The 20150-nt window shown below is 38.7% G+C and overlaps 1 protein-coding gene and 1 long non-coding RNA gene across 4 annotated transcripts in view; both read left to right on the forward strand.

Annotated features, from left to right (window-relative positions):
- The window catches only part of phf2 (PHD finger protein 2), a 155926-nt gene extending 136204 nt beyond the window's left edge, over positions 1-19722 (forward strand). For both annotated transcript variants that reach the window (XM_077572755.1, XM_077572756.1), the window contains one exon: positions 15786-19722. In XM_077572755.1, coding sequence (XP_077428881.1) covers positions 15786-15874 — 89 coding nt within the window. In that variant the 3' untranslated portion in view covers positions 15875-19722. The remainder of the gene's footprint in view (positions 1-15785) is intronic.
- Positions 4934-14117, forward strand: LOC144056204 (uncharacterized). Of its 2 annotated transcripts, XR_013295015.1 has the most exons (6): positions 4934-7434; positions 7526-7688; positions 8090-8152; positions 9234-9287; positions 10246-10311; positions 11691-14117. It is a non-coding gene; the product is annotated as an uncharacterized LOC144056204 (long non-coding RNA). The 2 variants fall into 2 exon arrangements; XR_013295016.1 differs by lacking the exon at positions 9234-9287 and having other exon boundaries at positions 4935-7434.
- Positions 19723-20150: the final 428 nt, after the last annotated feature.

Consider the following 20150-nt stretch of genomic DNA (forward strand, 5'->3'; position numbering starts at 1 on the left):
CACGAGCTGTCTAACCTATGGAGAGGTTTTTATCATAACACACGACAGTACACATGGAGCCATAGGACTGAGAATTATTTATCCTTCGTCAGACTTGATCGCTTTTACTGTTTTAGTCACCTTTTGAATATTTTTAAAAGGTGCTCGATTCGGCCTCTTGGTTTTAGCGATCATTTTCTTGTTTCTTGTTCCGTTTTTATTCAGAACATTCGCTTACGTAGTGCCTATTGGCATTTTAACACAGCTCTTTTGAATAACCAGGCTTTTAAAACAGCTTTTAAGTTTTTTGGGTTATCCCACAGAGAGAGCAGACCCAATTTTCCCACCATCCAGCAATGGTGGGATTACGGAAAAACTCAGACCAAACAACTGTGACAGAATTTCACTCGCTTTGCCATGGGTGAGTTGACCCGGACTGTAAGGGGTCTGGAGAGACAGGTAGAGGAGTTACAGTCTTTAGCTGCTTCTACAGGAAATCGAGGGCTTTTAGACTCCCTCAAGTACAAACAGTCGGCGCTGGCCGGCCTGCTCGGGGTTTCGGCACAGGGGGCGCTGATCAGGTCGCGTTTCATGAACATCTTGCAGATGGATGCCCCCTCTCAGTTGGACAAAGGAAGATCATTCATTGCTTACGCACGGGTGGCTGTTCCGAAGTCTCCGATTCTTCTGGGATCAGGAAATATGCTGCCGGTTTCTACAGAGATCTTTATAGGAATGAGTGGTCAAGTAATCCAGAGACACACAGCAAATTTTTAAGCGGTCTCCCTCAGGTGGGCCAGGAGAAAACCCCCCAGTTGGCGGCACCGGTGAGGCTCAAGGAGCTGGAAGCTGCCCTGGGGAGCCTGCAGTGTGGCAGGGCTCCTGGCATTGACGGCCTTTCGGTGGACTTTTACAAGTCCTTCTGGCCGATTGTCGGACCAGACTTGCTTGCCGTGATGAACGACAGCATCAAAAAGGGGAAACTCCCATTGAGCTGCAGGAGGGCCATCATCACCCTGCTACCGAAGAAGGGAGACCTGCAGGACATTAGGAACTGGAGGCCTGTGTCCTTGCTGTGCTCGGATTACAAAATCTTGTCCAAAGCGCTGGCCCTAAGGCTGCGAGAGGTGATGTCGTCCATCATCCACCCTGATCAGACCTATTGCGTGCCGGGCAGGCTCATTAGTGACAATGTCAATCTAATTCGGGATTTTTTAGAACTCTGCGATTCATTGGCTCTTGAGACTGGTCTTATTTCCATAGACCAGGAAAAGGCTTTTGACAGGGTTGAACACCAGTACCTGTGGCAAACCATGGGTGCCTTTGGTTTCAGCCCTGATTTTATAGCCATGATCCGGGTGTTTCATTGTGATATTGAGAGTGTTCTTAAAATAAATGGTGGTCTGAGTGCCCCCTTCGACGTCCGGAGGGGGGTGAGGCAGGGCTGCTTTCTCTCTGGGATGCTTTATTCTCTGTCCATAGAGCCTCTGCTCCACAAGTTAAGGGAAACTTTAAACGGTGTGTACATCCCCCATTGCTGTACAGTGGTACCTCGGCTCACGAACGCTTCAGCTCACGAACTTTTCACCTCACGAACATTAAATCCGCGAGCATTTTGTCTCGGCTGACGAACTAGTTTTCGGCGGACGAACCAAATCACGCGACACGAGAAATCACGAGAAGCTGACGCACGCTCACGGTGTCCCAGTTCGTCGCCCCCTTTGTTTGAGTGCGGACGTGATTTGTGTTCGGTAGACATTTTGGATCATTTTGGAGTACTTTCGGAGTGTACTTTTGCTACCATGGGACCGAAAAAGACCCCACCACAGGCTAGTGTTAAGCCTAAGAAGACATTGAAGAAAATTACGGTCGAGCAGAAGAAGGAGATCATCGACAAACACGAACGAGGTGCGCGTTTGTGTTACTTAGCGTCCCAGTACCAGTACGCTAAGTCTACCATTGCTACCGTCCTTAAGAACAAGGAAGCTATTAAGGGTGCGTGTGTGGTTAAGGGTGTCAGAGGATTTGATTCATCTTCAAGAAGACAAGCAGAAGGAAGCCATTCAGGAGTTGTCATGTGAGGACGAGGAGGAGGAGATGGCTGCAGCATCAAGTGAGAGCATCAAGACCATGTTAACTAAGTGGAGTGATGTGCAGGCTTTTATCGAACAGTACCATTCAGAAAAGACTGTGGCTATGAGAATCATCAACATGATGAATGATAATGTGATGCCTCAGTTTCGTAAGACCTTACAACTCAGAGAGCAACAGGTGTCAATTAAGAGGTTTTTAGTCAGCAACAAGGATAAAGAGTCTCCTAAGAAGCAAAGAAGAGAAGCCACACCGGAGGACTCTCCTTCCAAACAGTAACTCCCTCCCTCCCTCCTCCTCCCACTCCATTCCATCAAGCCTTCAACTACTGTACCATCACAAAGGCAAGTTGCAAGTTTTGCAAATAAAAACACTTTATTATACAGTACAGTGTATTTCTTTAATTACAATACAATAGCACATTTATTATACATAAAATAAGGTATATTTTGTGTAGTTTTAAGGCTTTTTTAGTAGAAAATTGTGTTTTATGGGGACCTGGGAACGGATTATTCTCATTTCAATGGTTTCCTATGGGAAATACTTGTTAGGAAGACAAACTTTTCGGCTCACATACTCTGTGGGAACCAATTAAGTTCGTGAGCCAAGGTACCACTGTATGTCTTTCAAACTGTCTGCCTATGCCGATGATGTAGTGGTTTTAACTAAGTCACAAGAGAACATTGATACTTTAAAAAAAGGGGCTACGGTCATGGAGGGTCGTCAACCAGCTGCTGAACCACTGGAAAAGAAGACTGGCTGGACATGAGCGCTCCCTCCTCAGTCTGTATGGCAGTGGTTCCCTAACTCCGAACCCAGAGGACGGCATCCCCCACATCGGCCTGCTCCCAGACTTGGGTGACTGCGGCGGCTTTTTGCTGGAGAACATTCCAGCAGTTTCTTTGGAAGCCGCGCCCGGAAAACAATTCTACCGAACAATGGTTAAAACCTTACATAAAAATAAACTTAACGGACGCTTGGAAACTCCATGGAGGAGAATTATGGATGAAAAACTGAAGCCAGCTTGGGGCACCTTATACAAGGCCCCCAGTGGTCAAGAAACACAGCGATGTTCAATGGCGGATCCTTCACGGCATCGTGGCCGTGAACTCCTTTGTCTCCGCGATAAATCCAGCCGTGGAGGATACCTGCCCCTTCTGTGGACACAGGGAAACAGTCTTTCATTGTTTCTATCAGTGCGAGCGTTTGCGATCTGTTTTTGATTTGGTTGGTAGGGTTTTTACCCAATGCAATGTAGTTTTTCACAAGCACTCTTTTATTTATGGTTTTAACCACAAGGGCCAGATCAAGAGGGAAAGCCGGGTTTTAAACGTTTTGAGCCAGGCCAAGATGGGTGTGTAAAAGGAAAGTTGACGATGGGGCAGAAATCAATCCCACGGTTTTATGCAAAAAGTTGATAAAGTCCAGACTCTTTATTGATTTTAGTTTTTACAAGAGAGCAGGAGATTTGGATAGTTTTTGTGAGATTTGGACTGTTAACGGGGCACTGTGCAGCGTGAATGAGGAGGCGCTATGTTTTTGTGATGTTCTGATGTTCTGAAGCATTTTATTCTTTTATCTATTTTTTTTTAATTGCTCTTGCAGAGCTGTGTGTTATGAAAATAATGTAAATAAGTGCAGCAAATAAATGTAATTTTTCAAAATCAAATCAAATCTTGTTCTCCTCCTCCTCTTCCTTCTCCTCCTCCGTAAACGATCTCATTTTTGGGGACATAAACATTTACTAAAACTCACCAAACTTGGGGTGGTGGGGGGGCGTTTCTGCGGGGGCTGGGTTGTGGTGGGTGGGGTACAGGGGGTTCGTGGGGGAAGCAGTGGCTATAGGCTGGTGGGGTGCCATGTGGGCCTGCCATGCTCCGTTCTGCTGCTTTGGGCTTGGGGCACGGGCCATGTTGGTGTGGGGGGCACTCCGGGTTCCTGGGTTTGCTCCCCGGCCAGTGGCCCTCGTGAGGCCTGGGGGGCTGTGCTTGCCTTGTTGGGCCGAGGACGATGGCTCCTCTCTTTGGTGGAGGTTCTCATGCATGCCAGATCCACCACACCAGCATCTATTGAAATTCAAACAGAATTTGCTCTCCCACTTGTCGCTGAATCAGTGAAGGCTGGTGTGGATCTCACTCTGCTTCATCTATCCTTCCTTCCTTTCTTTAGTCTTTCCTCTGGTCTCTTGAGGTCTCCCTAATTTGTTTGAAGTTAGATGTTTCTGGGGTTAGTGAAATATTGTTTTGTAACTCTGTGTGTAGTAGTGGTGTGGTGTCTGGTTGGTGCTGAATTAGTTTCAACTTTATTTTCTTCGGTCCTTCCTTTGGTCTCCTGGGGTATCTGGTTAAGGTGAAGGGTATTCTTTTTTGACAGATTTCGGGTGAATTAATGAGCACAAACTTGCATGCAAGCACACACACACACACACACACTGTTAAATGATGATATAATTTGTCATCATTTGCGTGTTCCAAAAAATTGGAGATGAGACTTCTTTGTGGAAAGGCCCTTGCAAGGATGATTTATTACAGAGAATCTCCGGTCACACAACACTGAACATCACGTAAAAGGTGGAGTTCCAGGGTGCGCGTGTGCCCCCTCTTTTGCGGAATACACCTTTTAAAGAATCCAAATCAGTAAGAGAAACACCTATTTCTCCTCCCATCATGAATAAGTAAAACAGATTGGTTCTCGCACAATATGTTACATAATATTATTTCCGTACACAGTCCGCAGCTGTGTTCATCTTTTTAGACAAAATATACTCTCAGGGTACTTTTCGTACTTTTTTTCCCAAAACAATATCTCACAAACAAATTGAACTGGATTTAGAGTGGCCGTGAGTGATGGTGCGAACAGAGAATGTGTGTGTGTGTGTGTGTGTGTGTGTGTGTGTGTGTGTGTGCGTGTGTTTGCCTTTGTGTATTATGAGGACATTTCACCTGAATACATGCCGTGCTGCGAGGACATTTTGAATTATGAGGACACAGCCCATGTCCTCATAATTATTTCAATGCAGAAGTGCTTCTAGGGCTGTAGAAGGCTTAAATCCAAAGTTTTAGCCAATGTCCTTGTAAAGCATAATTACGTGAATTTGTGTATTTTTGTGTATTTGATGGCGCCCCCTGTAGGAAGGTCCTTGTAATGCACCACTTCATGAATAATTCACACCAGTGTATATTTCACAGCATTTGATTGGCTGACCATCACCTGTCCTCACAATTACGCACGTCTCCATAATTCAGTTTTTTCTCAAAATGCTGTGTATTGTGAATGTTTGTCTGTAGACACAGAGCCTTTTTTTTTTTTTTGCAGCCACCATTTCCTAAGTAAATAATTAAATAATGAAATACCCTACGATATTTAATTATATATTTCAGTATTTAATTATTTCAGTGGTTGTTTATTTAAAAATGTACAATGGTTAACAGCAGAGACAGAGAAACTGTCAGTGCCGTACATTAATTCATCATTTAACATCCCACCCTGCCTTTACAGTATAACATCTTTCTGTACACCAGCGGCCAAATGTTTTGAGAATGACATTGATTTTCTAAGAATCTGCAGTGCTGACTTATTATTGTTTTTTTATGATGGCAATTTGCATGTACATGTACTCCAGAATGTTATAGTGATTAGATGAATTGCAAAGTCCCTATTTGCCATGAAAATTAAAGTAATTTCCTTTAGTGACCTTACAAACTTTAAGTGAAGAAGGCTTCAGGGCACCCAAGAAAATCCAGCAAAAGCCAGGACTATCTCCCAAAGTTGATTCAGCTGCAGGGATAAGGACATCACCACCAGTGTAGAGCTTGCTCAGGAATGGCAGTAAGCAGGTATGAGTCCATCTACACTCATGGTGAGGGAGTAAGACTTTTGGAGGATGGCCTGGTGTGACCAGTGAAAAAGGGATTCCATAAACACAGACCAAAATAAGGAAAAAAGAGTTACAGTTATTTTCTCTGATTAACCCCCTTTCCAACTGTTTGGGGCATCCGGAAAAATGCTTGTCTGGAGAAGAAAAGATGAGCGCTACCATCAGTCCTGCTTCATGCCAACAGTAAAGCATCATGTGACCATTCATTTGCAGGGTTGCTTCTAAGCCAAGTTACTGGGCTCGCTCACAATTTTGCCAAAAAACACATGCGTCCATTACTAAAGTATAGTACCAAAACATCCTCGGACAGCAACTGTGTGACAGCAGCAAGGTTATTTTATTTACTAAAGCAAAAAAACATTTTCGTTAATGAAAAAAAAAATAATAACTTTTTAAAAAAGCAAACTGAAATCACATTAAACGATTACAAAATTATCTATAATTCTAGCAATAATATCCTTTGTTTTCGTCTGTGGTAATTAATTTAGTATATGAGCCTTTCGGGTTAATTTTAAATGTGATCTATTTTTTTTTTTTAATTGACACTGTAAATCATAGAACAATAGCCACTCTTATCAACAAAGTTCATAATCCAACACTGAACCAATTTGTTGATTTAAATGTGATTTATTATATTGCCCGGAGTACGGAAGTGACGTCATCTAGCAGCCCCGATAGAGAACCGCCCCCGGCTCTAATTACTTCACGAGACGTGATGGCAGTGTAGCTGTGCTAATGAGGTAGGTTTGAAGCTCGAATTTTTCCTCCAGAAACTTGTTTATTTTAATGTTGGTCGCTTGTGTACATTGCTGAAAATGATTTATAATGCAAGTCCAGTGTAAGTGCAGCTAAGCTAACGTTAGCATACCTAACCATCTGTTGATTATGATGGTTGCAGCTAATTATTTAGAATTGCTACGCTTTTGTTAGCGACGGTTAGCTCAGTTAGCATAGCAGAGCTAACCGTCTGTTGAGTAAGATAAATGCTAATTGAAATTTTTAAGAGGAAAGCAATAACAGGCTGGTTTGATAGGCTGGTTTGTGATGTGAAAATATACAATGGTTTAGTATTACCAGTACAGTATAAATGAAGTATTGGTAAATTGCTGCATTTGTGTTTACTTAAATTTGTTCTTTAAATAGAAATATTTCAGTAAAGTCTGTTAGTGTTCATTACATTTAATTTATGCAAATATTTAGCAGAGCTGTGCTATCCACTATTTTATTTTCGTTGGCACATTTACTGCACACTGCACAGGATATTATGGTCCACAGAAAGTCAACTTCAAAACATCTGCACCAAGTTACCTATCAAACTGATTGAAACTCATTTTTTTCTATAGCTTTAGATCATTATCTTCAGTGAGATATGTCAGTCATGAGGCCACAGAGGGCAAAAGTTAAACCCAAAGAAGAGGTAGCATATTTTTCATCCTTAGGTAAAGACAAGGATGGCTTCACCATAAAATATATTAATTCATTCAAAGGTGAGTATTGGTAAAAGATTCTTTAGTATGGGCCTAGTTTTCATTACTGTTATAATGAAATATTTCTGTTGTATCCCTTTTTCTTTGTAAGGTCGAGGAGTGTTCAGTTCCTGCTCCTTTCAGAAGGGAGTCTTTCCTACTGAATATCGAGGAGAAGTTATAAGCAAACAGGAACGTGAAAACAGGCTGAGAGTGTATCATGATGCCCAGAAGGTTTTCATGTTTGAATTTCACTACAATGGAAAAACACTATGGTATGTTTATATGGTGTGTTGTCACACTTAATTTTGTTTTTTTTGGGGGTGGGGGGGTTATCGTGCAAGGTTTGACAAAACATAAAAGATTAATTATAACTCAAAAGCAAAAGTACATTCTTTTCTCAATATAATTTTTTTTGTTTTTATTTCATTTTTTTACAATATTGTGACTTATTTTTTTATTTTACTTTTACAGTTATCGTGAGTATCGCTAACCTCACAATATCATGTTGATTATCATATCGTGATTGCTTATCATGACATTTGGATATTGTTTCATACATGTGACATACTAGAATTACTGGTCGCACATTCATGATTACATGAAATTACAGTATAGCAGTCTAGTCTTAGTAAGAATTTAATTGTATTGGTATTTTTCTATTCATCTACCCCAGGTTTCCACTGAAGCACAACCTGATGAAGACACCGCTATCACAGACTGCGCCAAAGTTGACCAGGTGACTAGATTTCTTTTTGAATGTTGTTGAAATCAGTTTTCAGAAGCAAGACATTAGTGGAGGGTGGAGATACTAGGGCTGCACAATATGTGGAAAATATCTTGGCGCACGAATGGCTCATGCAATATGTGCATTGCAAAGACGTGCAACAAATGGATATTGGATTGTTTGTATACTTTAGTCTGAGGCTAAGCGATATGGCCAAAAAATTAAATAAAAAGTCTTTTAAACCAACCATCCAGCATTCTGCCACCACTTGTGCAAAATTTCAACTCACAATAACATCTGGATGTAACAGAACATTATAACAGTTTTTAATAATCCAGAAGACAAAATACATTTCACGATTTAGCAAATTTTCAACGATTCAATTTGAATTTAATTTATTCAATTAATTTGATTTATTGCCAGGCCCTACTTGAGTCTGATTTTGACCAATCAGAGACAACCTTAATTGCGCATCGCCATACAAGAGAATTGTATCGAGGAGCATTACTAACAAAAAAAACCTTATTTGGATAAAACTAGATCAAAATGAGCATGATTATTTTTCCGCATGTACGTGTATTTCTTTAATTAGATTATGAAGATATATATATTCGGTCCATGTTTAATGTCAAAATAATCTCCATCACTGTATAAAACACCCATGTCGCATGTTTTGTCAATACTGTGCAGCCCTCGCAAGATACACAGTCCTCACAATGTCGTAGTTGTGAATAACTGACACTCTGAGGACAGTGTATTTATACACTGTGAGTTTAAAATACGTTTTGAGGGCTTGGAGTTACACATACAGTCCTCACAATTCATACTCTGGTCAGGTATGGACACTCTGAGGACTGTGTATTTTCTTATTTTTGTGTCATTGTGAAAAATAGACGTCACCAATTTACACAAACCTGTAGTGCAGACAGATTTATTTATTTATTTTTGTAATGGCAAATAAAATGAGTTTGCATTCACATTACTTTAACCTATTCATTGTTCTGTATGTACTGTAACTGTGTAAATGCACAGGTACAGTCAGTCGTGTTACTAAGAATTTAATTTTATATGTATTTTTCTCTTTGTGTACCAGGTTTCAACTGACGCACAACCTGAAGACATAGCTGTCACAGACCAAGTTGACCAGGTGACTAGATTTCTTTTTGAATGTTGATGTTGAAATACGTTTTTCAGAAGCAAGACGTTGCACAATATATAAAAAAAAGATCTTGTCGCACGAATGGCTCATGCAATATGTCTGTTGCAAAGACATGCAACAAATGAATATTGTATTGTATACTTTAGTCTGACTTTGACCAATCAGAGACTACCTGAATTGCGCATCGCCATACGAGAGAACCGTATCGAGGGGCATTACTAACAAAAAATAACTTAATTGGATAAGATTAGATCACAATGAGCATGCTTATTTTTCCGCATTAACATGCATTTCTTTCTTTGGATTATAAAGATCTCTTTATCTTTATCTCTATCTTTATTTTCTATATCTATCTGTCTCGCTCTGTCCATCTCGCTATGTCTGTCTGTCTGTCTCGCTATGTATACAGTATATATATCTATATGTATGTGTATATATATGTATATGGATAGATCTTTTTTTTTAGGTATGTGTTAAATGCTTAAATAATCTCCATCACTGTATAAAACACCCATGTCGCATGTTTTGTCAATACTGAGCAGCCCTCGCAGATACATAGTCCTCACAATGTCGTAGTTGTGAATAACTGACACTCTGAGGACAGTGTATTTATACACTGTGAGTGTAAAATAAGTTTTCAGGGCTTGGAGTTACACATACAGTCCTCACAATTCATACTCTGGTCAGGTATGGATTCTCTGAGGACTGTGTATTTTCTTGTTTTTGTTTCATTGTGAAAAATAGACGTCACCAATTTACACAAACCTGTAGTGCAGAAGGATTTATTTATTTATTTTTGTAATGGCAAATAAAATGAGTTTGCATTCACAATACTTTAACCTATTCATTGTTCTGTATGTACTGTAACTGTGTACATGCACAGGTACAGTCTTGTGTGTTAGTAAGAATTGAATTTTATATGTATTTTTCTCTTCATGTGTACCAGGTTTGAACTGACGCACAACCTGAAGACATAGCTGAAGACATAGCTGTCACAGACAAAGTTGACCAGGTGACGAGATTTCTTTTTGAATATTGATGTTGAAATCAGTTTTCAGAAGCAAGACGTTAGGAGTGAAGAGTGTAGAGTAGATGCTAGGGCTAAACTATATAACTAACAAATATAATCACAACAATTGTTTATGCAATGTGTATTGCCAAGACGTTAAAAATACTGTATCCAACAATACGCTTGTATGGGACTAAAATTTCTACAAGTCAACATTAAAAATATCTCAAATTGAAGATTTGTTGGCAGTTTGGTGATTTAGATTATGCACTGTAGTGATCTTTTTTTCCCATTAATTTATTTATGGTGGATTTTAGAGGTGAACTCGCTATAATTTTTTTATTTTTTTTTAAACAGAAGTGTAAACATCAGGTAGTTTATTCACTTGTATCAAGCTTGGATAAATGTGCTTTATGTTTTGGACCTTTCGCTGCACTAGAATGGACTGGCATGATGGGTATTTTATCTTGTGTGTTATTTGTATCTGCAATGGATCTTTGTTTCACGCAACCAGGATTAATAGTGCAGGCATTTTCATTGAATGAATATAATTTAGTCAAGAGGATAAATTATGACCCATGTTTATACCGCTGTCTTTAGTTGCAAGCAGCTAAATGTTGAGCAATTGTCTCAATCTTAACGACTGTCTGACTCAGTAAAATAGAAAACGTCTACTGTAACTGAAGGACTGTATCACACAAGACCCGTTTTAGGGGCAATGCCATAGATTAAGCATATTAACTATCCCTCTTGTTAAATGCTTCATCTCATCTTTCGAATAAATGTGGTGACTAGATTTATAATAATCTTTAGTACATTATATGCACAAACTTTAGGTTCTAAATGCTTTTCTAGTTTGCTCCAGCATCTGGCACATATCCCGTTGATTGCAAAAAAAAAAAAAATGCAAAACTGCTTGATGATGAAGACCACCTATCTTTGGTAAATGAACTTTAGCACATTAGCCCATCAATGGCGGGAGCTACTTCTGCCGCGAGCGCTCGACACTTGTCTCAAGCTTCTACTTCGAGTGTAACATCACTAAGTAACAGCGAAGTAAAGCTAGTAAATATTTATGACCACCCGCCAAAAGGAACTTTAACCCGCATCCGGCAGGTGTCAATTTTAGAGCCGCTGTATATATGCACATGTATGTGTGCGTCTACTGTATATATGGATATCATTGCTGTCCTGTGAAAAACACGTTTCCATTTTTAGGTCGCGGGCTGCTCTCCGGTAGCGATCCTTCTTGGCGGCACGGCTTGTATCACGGTGCGCTTTATAGTCTGGAAAATATGGTGGAAGTGTTTTTCACAGGACAGCGACAATATGTATATGTATGTCTGTATGTATGTAATAATTGTTTTTGTTTAAAAAATTAGGTTGCTGATGTATCCAGTTCAAGTGAGGATTCATCAGCAGAGGAATATGTTCCAGATTCTCACAGTACTTCGGACACTTCCTACATTGAACCTGTTTCAGAAATTCTGAAATCCGAAGGTATTCCAGTAATGAGCTATTAGAAAACTGCTCATCTTTAAGATGAGAGGTAGTCATGTTTTAAAGAATAAAATGTTCAATGTTCACTGACTCTTTTGCATCTGGTTTCATGTCTAACTTATCCATTACAAAGATGTGCTTGACCTAGATAACCTGTTCACATAAGAAGCATTGTTTTATTAACATACCAGTTTCAGTCTGTCCTAAAGTTGTAACATGGTGCTCAAGGATCAGGTATGACTTTGCATTTCACAGTATTGTTATGCACAACAATGCGACCTTATATCAGGTAAGTCATTACACATCAATGTCATTTCAGTTTGTGTAACGCCAGAATGCCAGAACTTTCAAGTCACTTCAGTGACATGGTTGCTGTGTGTTGTGTAAACTTTGTCCTTGTAATGTGAGTTGGTCCTCATAATTACCATTTTTGCCATGGGCGTGGCTTATTTAGCTCATTATCTATGTCCTCATAATTACTGTTTTTTCAGGTTTTTCTTTTTTTTGTGCGTTGAGTTTTTTCAAGTTTTGAAGTGAAATTTCCCTGGACGACCCCAAAAAAAAATTTGGGGTGCAAGTCCCATCTCTCTGGCATTAGCGGAAAGGGGTGTCCCCGTAATACACAATTAAACAGGTTTGGAAAAAATGTCCTCATAATACACAGAGGCAAACCTGCGTGTGTGTGTGTGTGTGTGTGTGTGTGTGTGTGTGTGTGTGTGTGTGTGCTCTCTCAAAGCAGAATCTGTTCTCACGAAGAGAATGTGTGTGCGCAAAACACAGAAGGAATTTTTAGACAAAAACAAGGTTAAGGTCAAATTATACTGAGTTCAACACTATTTCACCTACTCTACACATATATAAAACATTTCAACATGGTTAATATATGAAATAAAGAATTAAAAATGTTAATAATGTATAACAACACTCACAGTCTTCGTATCATCGTGGGCACAACTCATTGACATGATGCATTTCCTAGCCCTCTCCCCTAACCCCAACCATCAAAAATGATTGCCTACCCCCAGTCCCCACAATGGCAGTTAAACCTGCAAAAACATGCGTGTATGTGCAAAGGCACACACACACACACACACAAAGAGAGCAATGATGATGACATGTTGACTCGGTAAGACTGCCGAATGAATAATACTGAAAATATATATGCAAAAGTTGTTTGTGCAAATTGTGCAAACGTGCCAAATTACGAGATTTAGCCCATTTTAAAATAAACAAGATATTCAAATGATTAATGGAGTATCAAAAATAATTTAAATTAGACAATTGAGTAATTGTTGAGTAATCAAATAATCATTGCATCGCTTCACCAAATCGAACCAAATTGAATCGTAATCCTACTGAACTGAACCGAATCGTTCCATTTTAAAGTCGAACCTTGTATCGGATTGTACCTCATGTATTGAGATGCGTATTGAATCTTCTTGCCTGGAGAGATTTACAACCCTATTCAATCCCCATTTTTAGAGTGTAGGCATTTCCCCTGGACGAGCAGGAGAGCTGGTAGGATGGTCTTCCGCATGTGCATTTTTCAAAGAATAACAGAAGGACGTTTAGCTTCTACTTTTCGAGAAGATCCTTGAATACTTCTTTAAGTATCAAAATGATGACATATCCTGTATGGTGCCATATTGGACATTTTTGTCCAATCCATGTCATCGCAGCAACGTGTTGTGTGCATCAAAACTGTGCTGTTCATTTAGGGCTTTATTCCTGGTCTATTGTGCTATAAAATTGCCATATGGTGTCATCAAGTATTACCATAATTTAGATGGCGCTCCTAACTATCTCAGGTTTCATATTCTTCTTTCAAGAAGGAAAAGAAATATTGCAGATGACTGTAGTTGTGATTTTTTTTATATATAAATTTGCATCACAAGTTTATGTTTTGATATGATAGACCTCTCAGACTTTTATACTAGAGACGGTGCATTCAATATAAGGTATAAATTTGACCAAAGGTAGAGATTTCGACCCTACCGTCAAACCGTACTAATGCATGCTAACACTGACGTCTTTGTATCCCCTTCTGTGCACACTGCTCAGTGTGACAGAAATGTATGTGCAACCATACATTTCCATGTGTGTGTGTATGTCCAAGAGAAAGTGAAAAAAAACCCTCAGTGAATAAAGTAATATTTAAAAATATTGTCCAACATTTTTCTGTTGCTGTTTGTAAACCCAACATTCAAAACTGAGGCTCGAGGAAGCCGAGGACAGCAGCTAACCAGAAACAAACGTGAAAGCATTCGGCCAATCAAGAGCAGGGGTTCACACAGCCAAATTTGCATATTCAGAAAAGACACAGGAATCAAACTCCTAACATGTCCGCAGAAACAGTCCACCAGGAGCAGGCATTTGCACAGAGAAATTTGCATATGCCACAGATAGTACTTTGCCTCCACGGCTTGGCTGGAAGGAAAACATTGAGTCTCAGCTTAGAAACGTCCCGGACAGGCCAAAACAAATCCTTCGGAACTTAAGTCATTTTGCACACATCTCCTCGCTGCTTGTTTTGCGGAATGATTGTTGTACACTATTCTGCAGAGCCTCTGCTAACCTACGAGATGCGGCTGCAAAGCTAACGACGTTAAACATAATGCAGAGGAAAAACACAGCTCTAGTCTATTGATATTGGACTTGTTTTGTTTCAACTCTGCATTTTTTTTTCTTGTCCAAACTCATGTCTGATGCCCCGTTACCAAACTCACGATGCTGAAGTAAAATGACTGACATAAAGCGCTTGCTGGAAAAGTGCAAGTTAACTTACAGTATAGACAAAGTACTTCAAAAAAATCCAAGGACAAGGTAAGGTAACAAGATGAGGTTGAGGTAAAGTGCGGTAATGAGGAGAGCAGGGAGTCAAGTTTTTTTGCAAACGGTAGATATTTCTCTGCGGCTTGCCCTGTCATCCACACGTCTGCGGGGATTTTTTTTACATTAAAAACGAAGTTTGAAAGAAGAAAAAGAAGGCGGCGTGGATTTGCTTCCCCACCGGGGAGACCATGTTTGTATGTGTGTGTGGTGAGTGAGTGGGAAAAAAAGTAGTTAAAAAAGACAAGTGAAGTTTTTTAAGACTTTGTATTTATCATTTTTGTTTTCCTCTATGCTCCGTTTATGATGTACTTACTTACCGTTTACAAGTATATATTTTTTTAATGAATAAAAAAAAGAAGTCGTTAGCACTGAGCCGCTTATATACAGATCAGCGGCTGACAGTCCGTGCTTGTGTGACGTATGGCGAAGTGATGTCAAGAAACGAGCAGTATTTGGCTAACTACTGACGCCTAGAGGCTTGGCATGCATCTCATTTTAGGCCCAATTGGTGGAAGTGGCGTGGCCAGACGGAGGCGTACTCTGATTGGATAGGATTTGGGTAACTGTTGCCACCTTAAGGTCTGGCATTGTTATGAACATACTTAAAAACGCATTAAGCAGTTAGCTGTGGATGTTTTCTTTTCTACAAATGTGGTAGTGTGGACATATTTTTTTTCTACACCCAAAAGAAGGAAAAATCAATTTTTAAAAATACCCTGCTACGTGTGTACATGGAATAACTGCCATATTAAAAATACTGCATGATATGATGTAGCAAACGGCATTTAGCAATTAGGTAATTTATTGTCATTCATCAGTGTTTAGTGTAGCGTAAAAGAGTGTCCAAAGTTTCCTCTTAATTAATTAATTTAAAAAAAAAACATTATCTCATGATTTAATGCATTTAAAAGAAGTGATGCACATGCACACGGTGAAATTTGTCTAATATCCCCTCTTTCATTTATAACAGCTGCAAACATCAAAGCCTAATGGGGGGAAAAAATTGTTAGTTTGTTATTGTATTATTGTTAATGTTTATGTTATGTGTTCTGTAAGCATGACAGCTGCGGCTGTTTGAAAGAGCTATATAAATGAAGATGACTTGACTAGACTAATATGATTGTCTCATCTTGCTCTCTTTACAGCTAAGCGGCTAAAGAAAGGCATGGCAACAGCAAAACAGAGACTTGGAAAGATTTTAAAGATCCATCGAAATGGAAAACTCCTCCTGTAGCATGCAGCAAACTAAGACTGGAAAGGCATGAACTGGGTCCCACATTCTTTTTTTCCAGATTAAAGTTGACAGTGAGAAAAAAACAAGATGAGATGGAAAAGAAGAAATTATACATTTTTCACTTTCCAAGACCAGTATCACACAAATGCATTACTGCCTGTCCTTATACTTTATAACTTTGAGATATTAAAGTGTACATATCCTGCTATTAGTATTTTAATAAAACATGTCACACTTTGCTACATCAGTTAACAGGTTGCTAAAACAATGAACAGAAATACATTGCAGGCGTTCCAAGATTTTAGAAAATATTATTTGCATGTAGTTCAATTGTATGTGTCCTTGGATTTAGGGATTTTTAACAAATATTTCCACTTGATGAAACTTATTTTTGCCACAATGATGATCAAGCTGGGAAAGAGCAAAATTACTACTTCTGTTACCTTCCAGTCAGGGCTCTCATCTGATCCCAGAATAGTATTTTTGAATTGTTTGAGTTGTCCTGAGCAATTACTCATTTTGTGATTAGGGAAGTTTGCAAATCATTTTCCGTCAATATTCATTTCTCTAGTATTGATGCAATAGACATTTTTTTAATGTTAAGATACTCTAAAGCACAAAGTGGAAGTGGGTAGCAAACAGCATATTTCATTATCCATTGGGTAATATAGAACTACACATTTGAACAAACTTTATGGTACAGCTCTGTCAATAAAAAAACAAAAACAATAATCATTAAAATAACTAGAAGCTGTGAAAAGTAATAATAGTTTACAAATTTAATGATCATTAACCAATGAATAACAACCTTTGTTTTATTTTTGTGGTCCAACAGAAGCGTCGAAATGCAAACAAACAAATTACCTGGACAAAAAATATGTCTCTTTTAATAACAATATTTTAATAATGATTTCCTTTATTTAACAAGGTTTGAGAACAGGTTATCATTTACAATGCCAATTTAGGGTTCATTGTCTTGCCCATAGACTTTGACAGCAGTCAGAGCCGAGAATCGACCACTGACCCTTCGGTGACTGGACTCTGGCTCTACTAACGGATCCACAGTTGCCCCAATGAAATCTCTGCAATCAAACAATTTCTGTAACTGTCAATGACATTTTCAAGGGGAAGTCAACCCACAAAATGTCTTTAGAATAATCTGCTGTATGTGCCCTCACTAATCTAAATTTGACATTCATATTAATATTGTATTTGTAGAATATGAATTAAGCAGCAAAATCCACTCATTTTTATCTCAGGTGGTCTCCATTTTGCCACTTAAGAACAGTAACAACCAATCACGGCCCACATTTTTTCTGACTTCGGTCATGTGATTTTTGCAAGATGAAAAGCCACCACAGATTTTTTTAAAATTTGTGGATTTTATGATTTTATTCATATTCCATGAACACAATATTAATCTGAATACTGTGTTCAGACTAGTGGGGCTGCATAGAACATTTTGGAGTTGTCTTCCTCTTTAAGCATCTCAACAGATAATTTGGCCCAGAATCATAAACAAAGTGCTTCAACCTTCTCAGATTTAAAGGATGCCTTCACCTAATTGCATGTTTAAGTTTCTTTCGCAGATGATATTTATAGGCATTGTATACGGCATGGGTATAAATGGTATTTATACCCGTGGCCAATTTTCTAACACTGGGCAACACCATTCGCTCCAGAATGCCTTGATAGTCTTGAGATTCATTTGCACCCAGGATGGGCTCAAGAAACACCCTGTGTCTTTGGCAAAGCAGCTTGAGAAGATAACTGAGCCTGCTCTTTGTTGCACAGGAGGTACAGTTTTCATTTCTTTGTTCACAGGACACAGGCTAATTTCCTGGCATCCCTTTGTTAATTTTAAATAATGAAAAACCCACAGTCACGACTGAAATAACTTGAAACTGAAGAGACCAGATTTTGCTGAAATACATATTGACAAGCCACGATGTGTCTGAGAAAATATTGTTGTGACGAGTCTGACGACTTGTGTGGGGGGTGGGGGGATGTCTTTCTTTAAAAAAGGGTACCAGCAATTTTGCCTGTTTTGTGTGAACAAAGAAAAAGAACACTACCTACCTATCTGCAGCACTGTTGAACCATAAAACTGATTTTCATTGGTTACTTTTGAGCAAGATTTTCTATATTACTACTTTTGTCTGTATCAAGTTATTTTAGTCATCATTGTGGGTTTCTCTTTCATTATTAACACAGGATACCACAAAGGTTTTGTAAATTGCAATTAATGCCTGCTAATTTGAGTTCAGTAATTTATTCCCAATAGGACAGAGGATTAGTTGATACTCGGTGATGATAAGCCTCACCCATTTCAGTTATGCAGTTTTATTGGGATATTTTGGACCACTTTTTGCTTTCACAGGCAGCACCAACATTCTCAAGTCATTTGCATTTTTATAGCTTCTCACAGAATATAGAATGTAGCTTTGTAAATAACCGTTCAAATGCTTACTTTGTATTCTTTCCTGTCTTTTTTTTTTAAATGAATGCAAATATTGATATCTACAGTGCATATATACATGTTCATAAATACGCGCACACACATAAAATATATAGTAAAGTACTATAATTTTACATTCAAGTAAACATAAAATTTTTTGTTGTGTTGGAATTAATGGTGTTGCCCGGGAAACAATTAAATACATATCACATTTGTTTTCATAAGACCTTGCATGCACAAAGCTAAATGAGCTAATTGTATTGTGTTTCTGTTTGAACAAAAGATGGATCTTAAAATTATAAAGTTATATAAAGGAGGAAAAGTCTTTAATTTCTATGCCCAGTCATTTGTTGTAGGTCTAGTTATCCGAAGGGTTTGAGAATTATTTTATTATTTTATTAGCACTTTGTAATGTATTTATGTGTTAATGATGACATTTATTCATGTTTGTAGCTTTTTATACAATTCAATAGTTTTGTGTGTGTACGTATGTATATGTATGTATGTATGTGTGTATGTACAGTGTGTGTGTGTGTGTCTGTGTGTGCGTGCGGGTTTATATCACATCATGGGGGACCATTTTCTGGGTTTTTACTATCATTGTGGGGACATTTTGGTGATTCCAAACCTCTTTTTGAGGGTCAAAACTTTGTTATAGAATTTAGGTTTGAATTGGGTTTTGCTTGGGTTAGGATAAGGGTTAGGGTAAGGCAGTCAGTTGTGATGGTTAAGGGTCTAGGATTTGCTTTATGTCAATGAAATGTCCCCACTAGAAATGTAAACCCAACACGTGTTTGTGTGTGATGTCGCTGGCATTGGGCCAAAACCTTTTACCTCCAAAATGTTCACTATCGCATTGCATCATCAAAGAGAACATGCCATTTTCAACACTTTAAATTGGTAAATAATTCATAAAAATTACACACACACACATGTGGACTGACAAAAACTATAAATTAAAAAAATAATAATAAATTTGCCAAATTGTGGCTTATGAGGTTTTGGCCCGATATATATGATCAATTTGTGAAATTGTGTTTGGTGGGTTGCAATTGGAATCATTTGTACACACACCAGTATCAAAAACCAAATGTGTTTTTCTTCCATCCTGTCTTACTACATAACCATTTTTTGCAATATTGCACTGTAGTTATAAACGTGAATGCCTTCATTGTCATGTTATTATGGTCAACATATTATTTTTTTGTGCAATATGGTTAGCAGCAATGCTTTTGTCATAAATGTACATTACAAATCCATTACTCACAAAAATGAACGGTTTGACTAATCTCCATTAGTGACTGACTGCATCAGATTTTCGTTTGTACAGGTTTGTTTTGTCTATGTCTGCTTAATTAAATGCATCCACAGTCCAGGACACCAAGTGGTATTTGTTGTAGTGGTCTTCCATTACTGTTATTTGCAGTATCTTTTTCAAACTGGACGTTTTTATTTTTGAAAAAAGAATATTAAAGTACCACTGATTGTCACACTGCTCACTTCACATAGACAGACAGCTACACATAGACAGACATTGACATAAGTAATATTTGCAGCAGGAGCTTTACAGACACGCGCACACACACACATTAATTCTTGCAGACAGACTTTGTCATACCGGTTGACTTGCTGCGGCTGTCGGCCATGTTGGCAAAAAAGTTCCATATGACATGCTTCACAACCACAAGTGGATGGGCAGCAACCGCTTCAGTGCCATCTTCCTGCGTCCTCTGGCACACACACATAAAGAAGCGTGCCACTTAAAGGGCCATGGCGGGCTCTTTCCTATATATTTTTTTAGATACCAGTGCTAAAAAA

This window comes from Vanacampus margaritifer, chromosome 8 (genome assembly GCF_051991255.1).
Source record: "Vanacampus margaritifer isolate UIUO_Vmar chromosome 8, RoL_Vmar_1.0, whole genome shotgun sequence".
Classification (NCBI taxonomy): Eukaryota; Metazoa; Chordata; class Actinopteri; order Syngnathiformes; family Syngnathidae; genus Vanacampus; species Vanacampus margaritifer.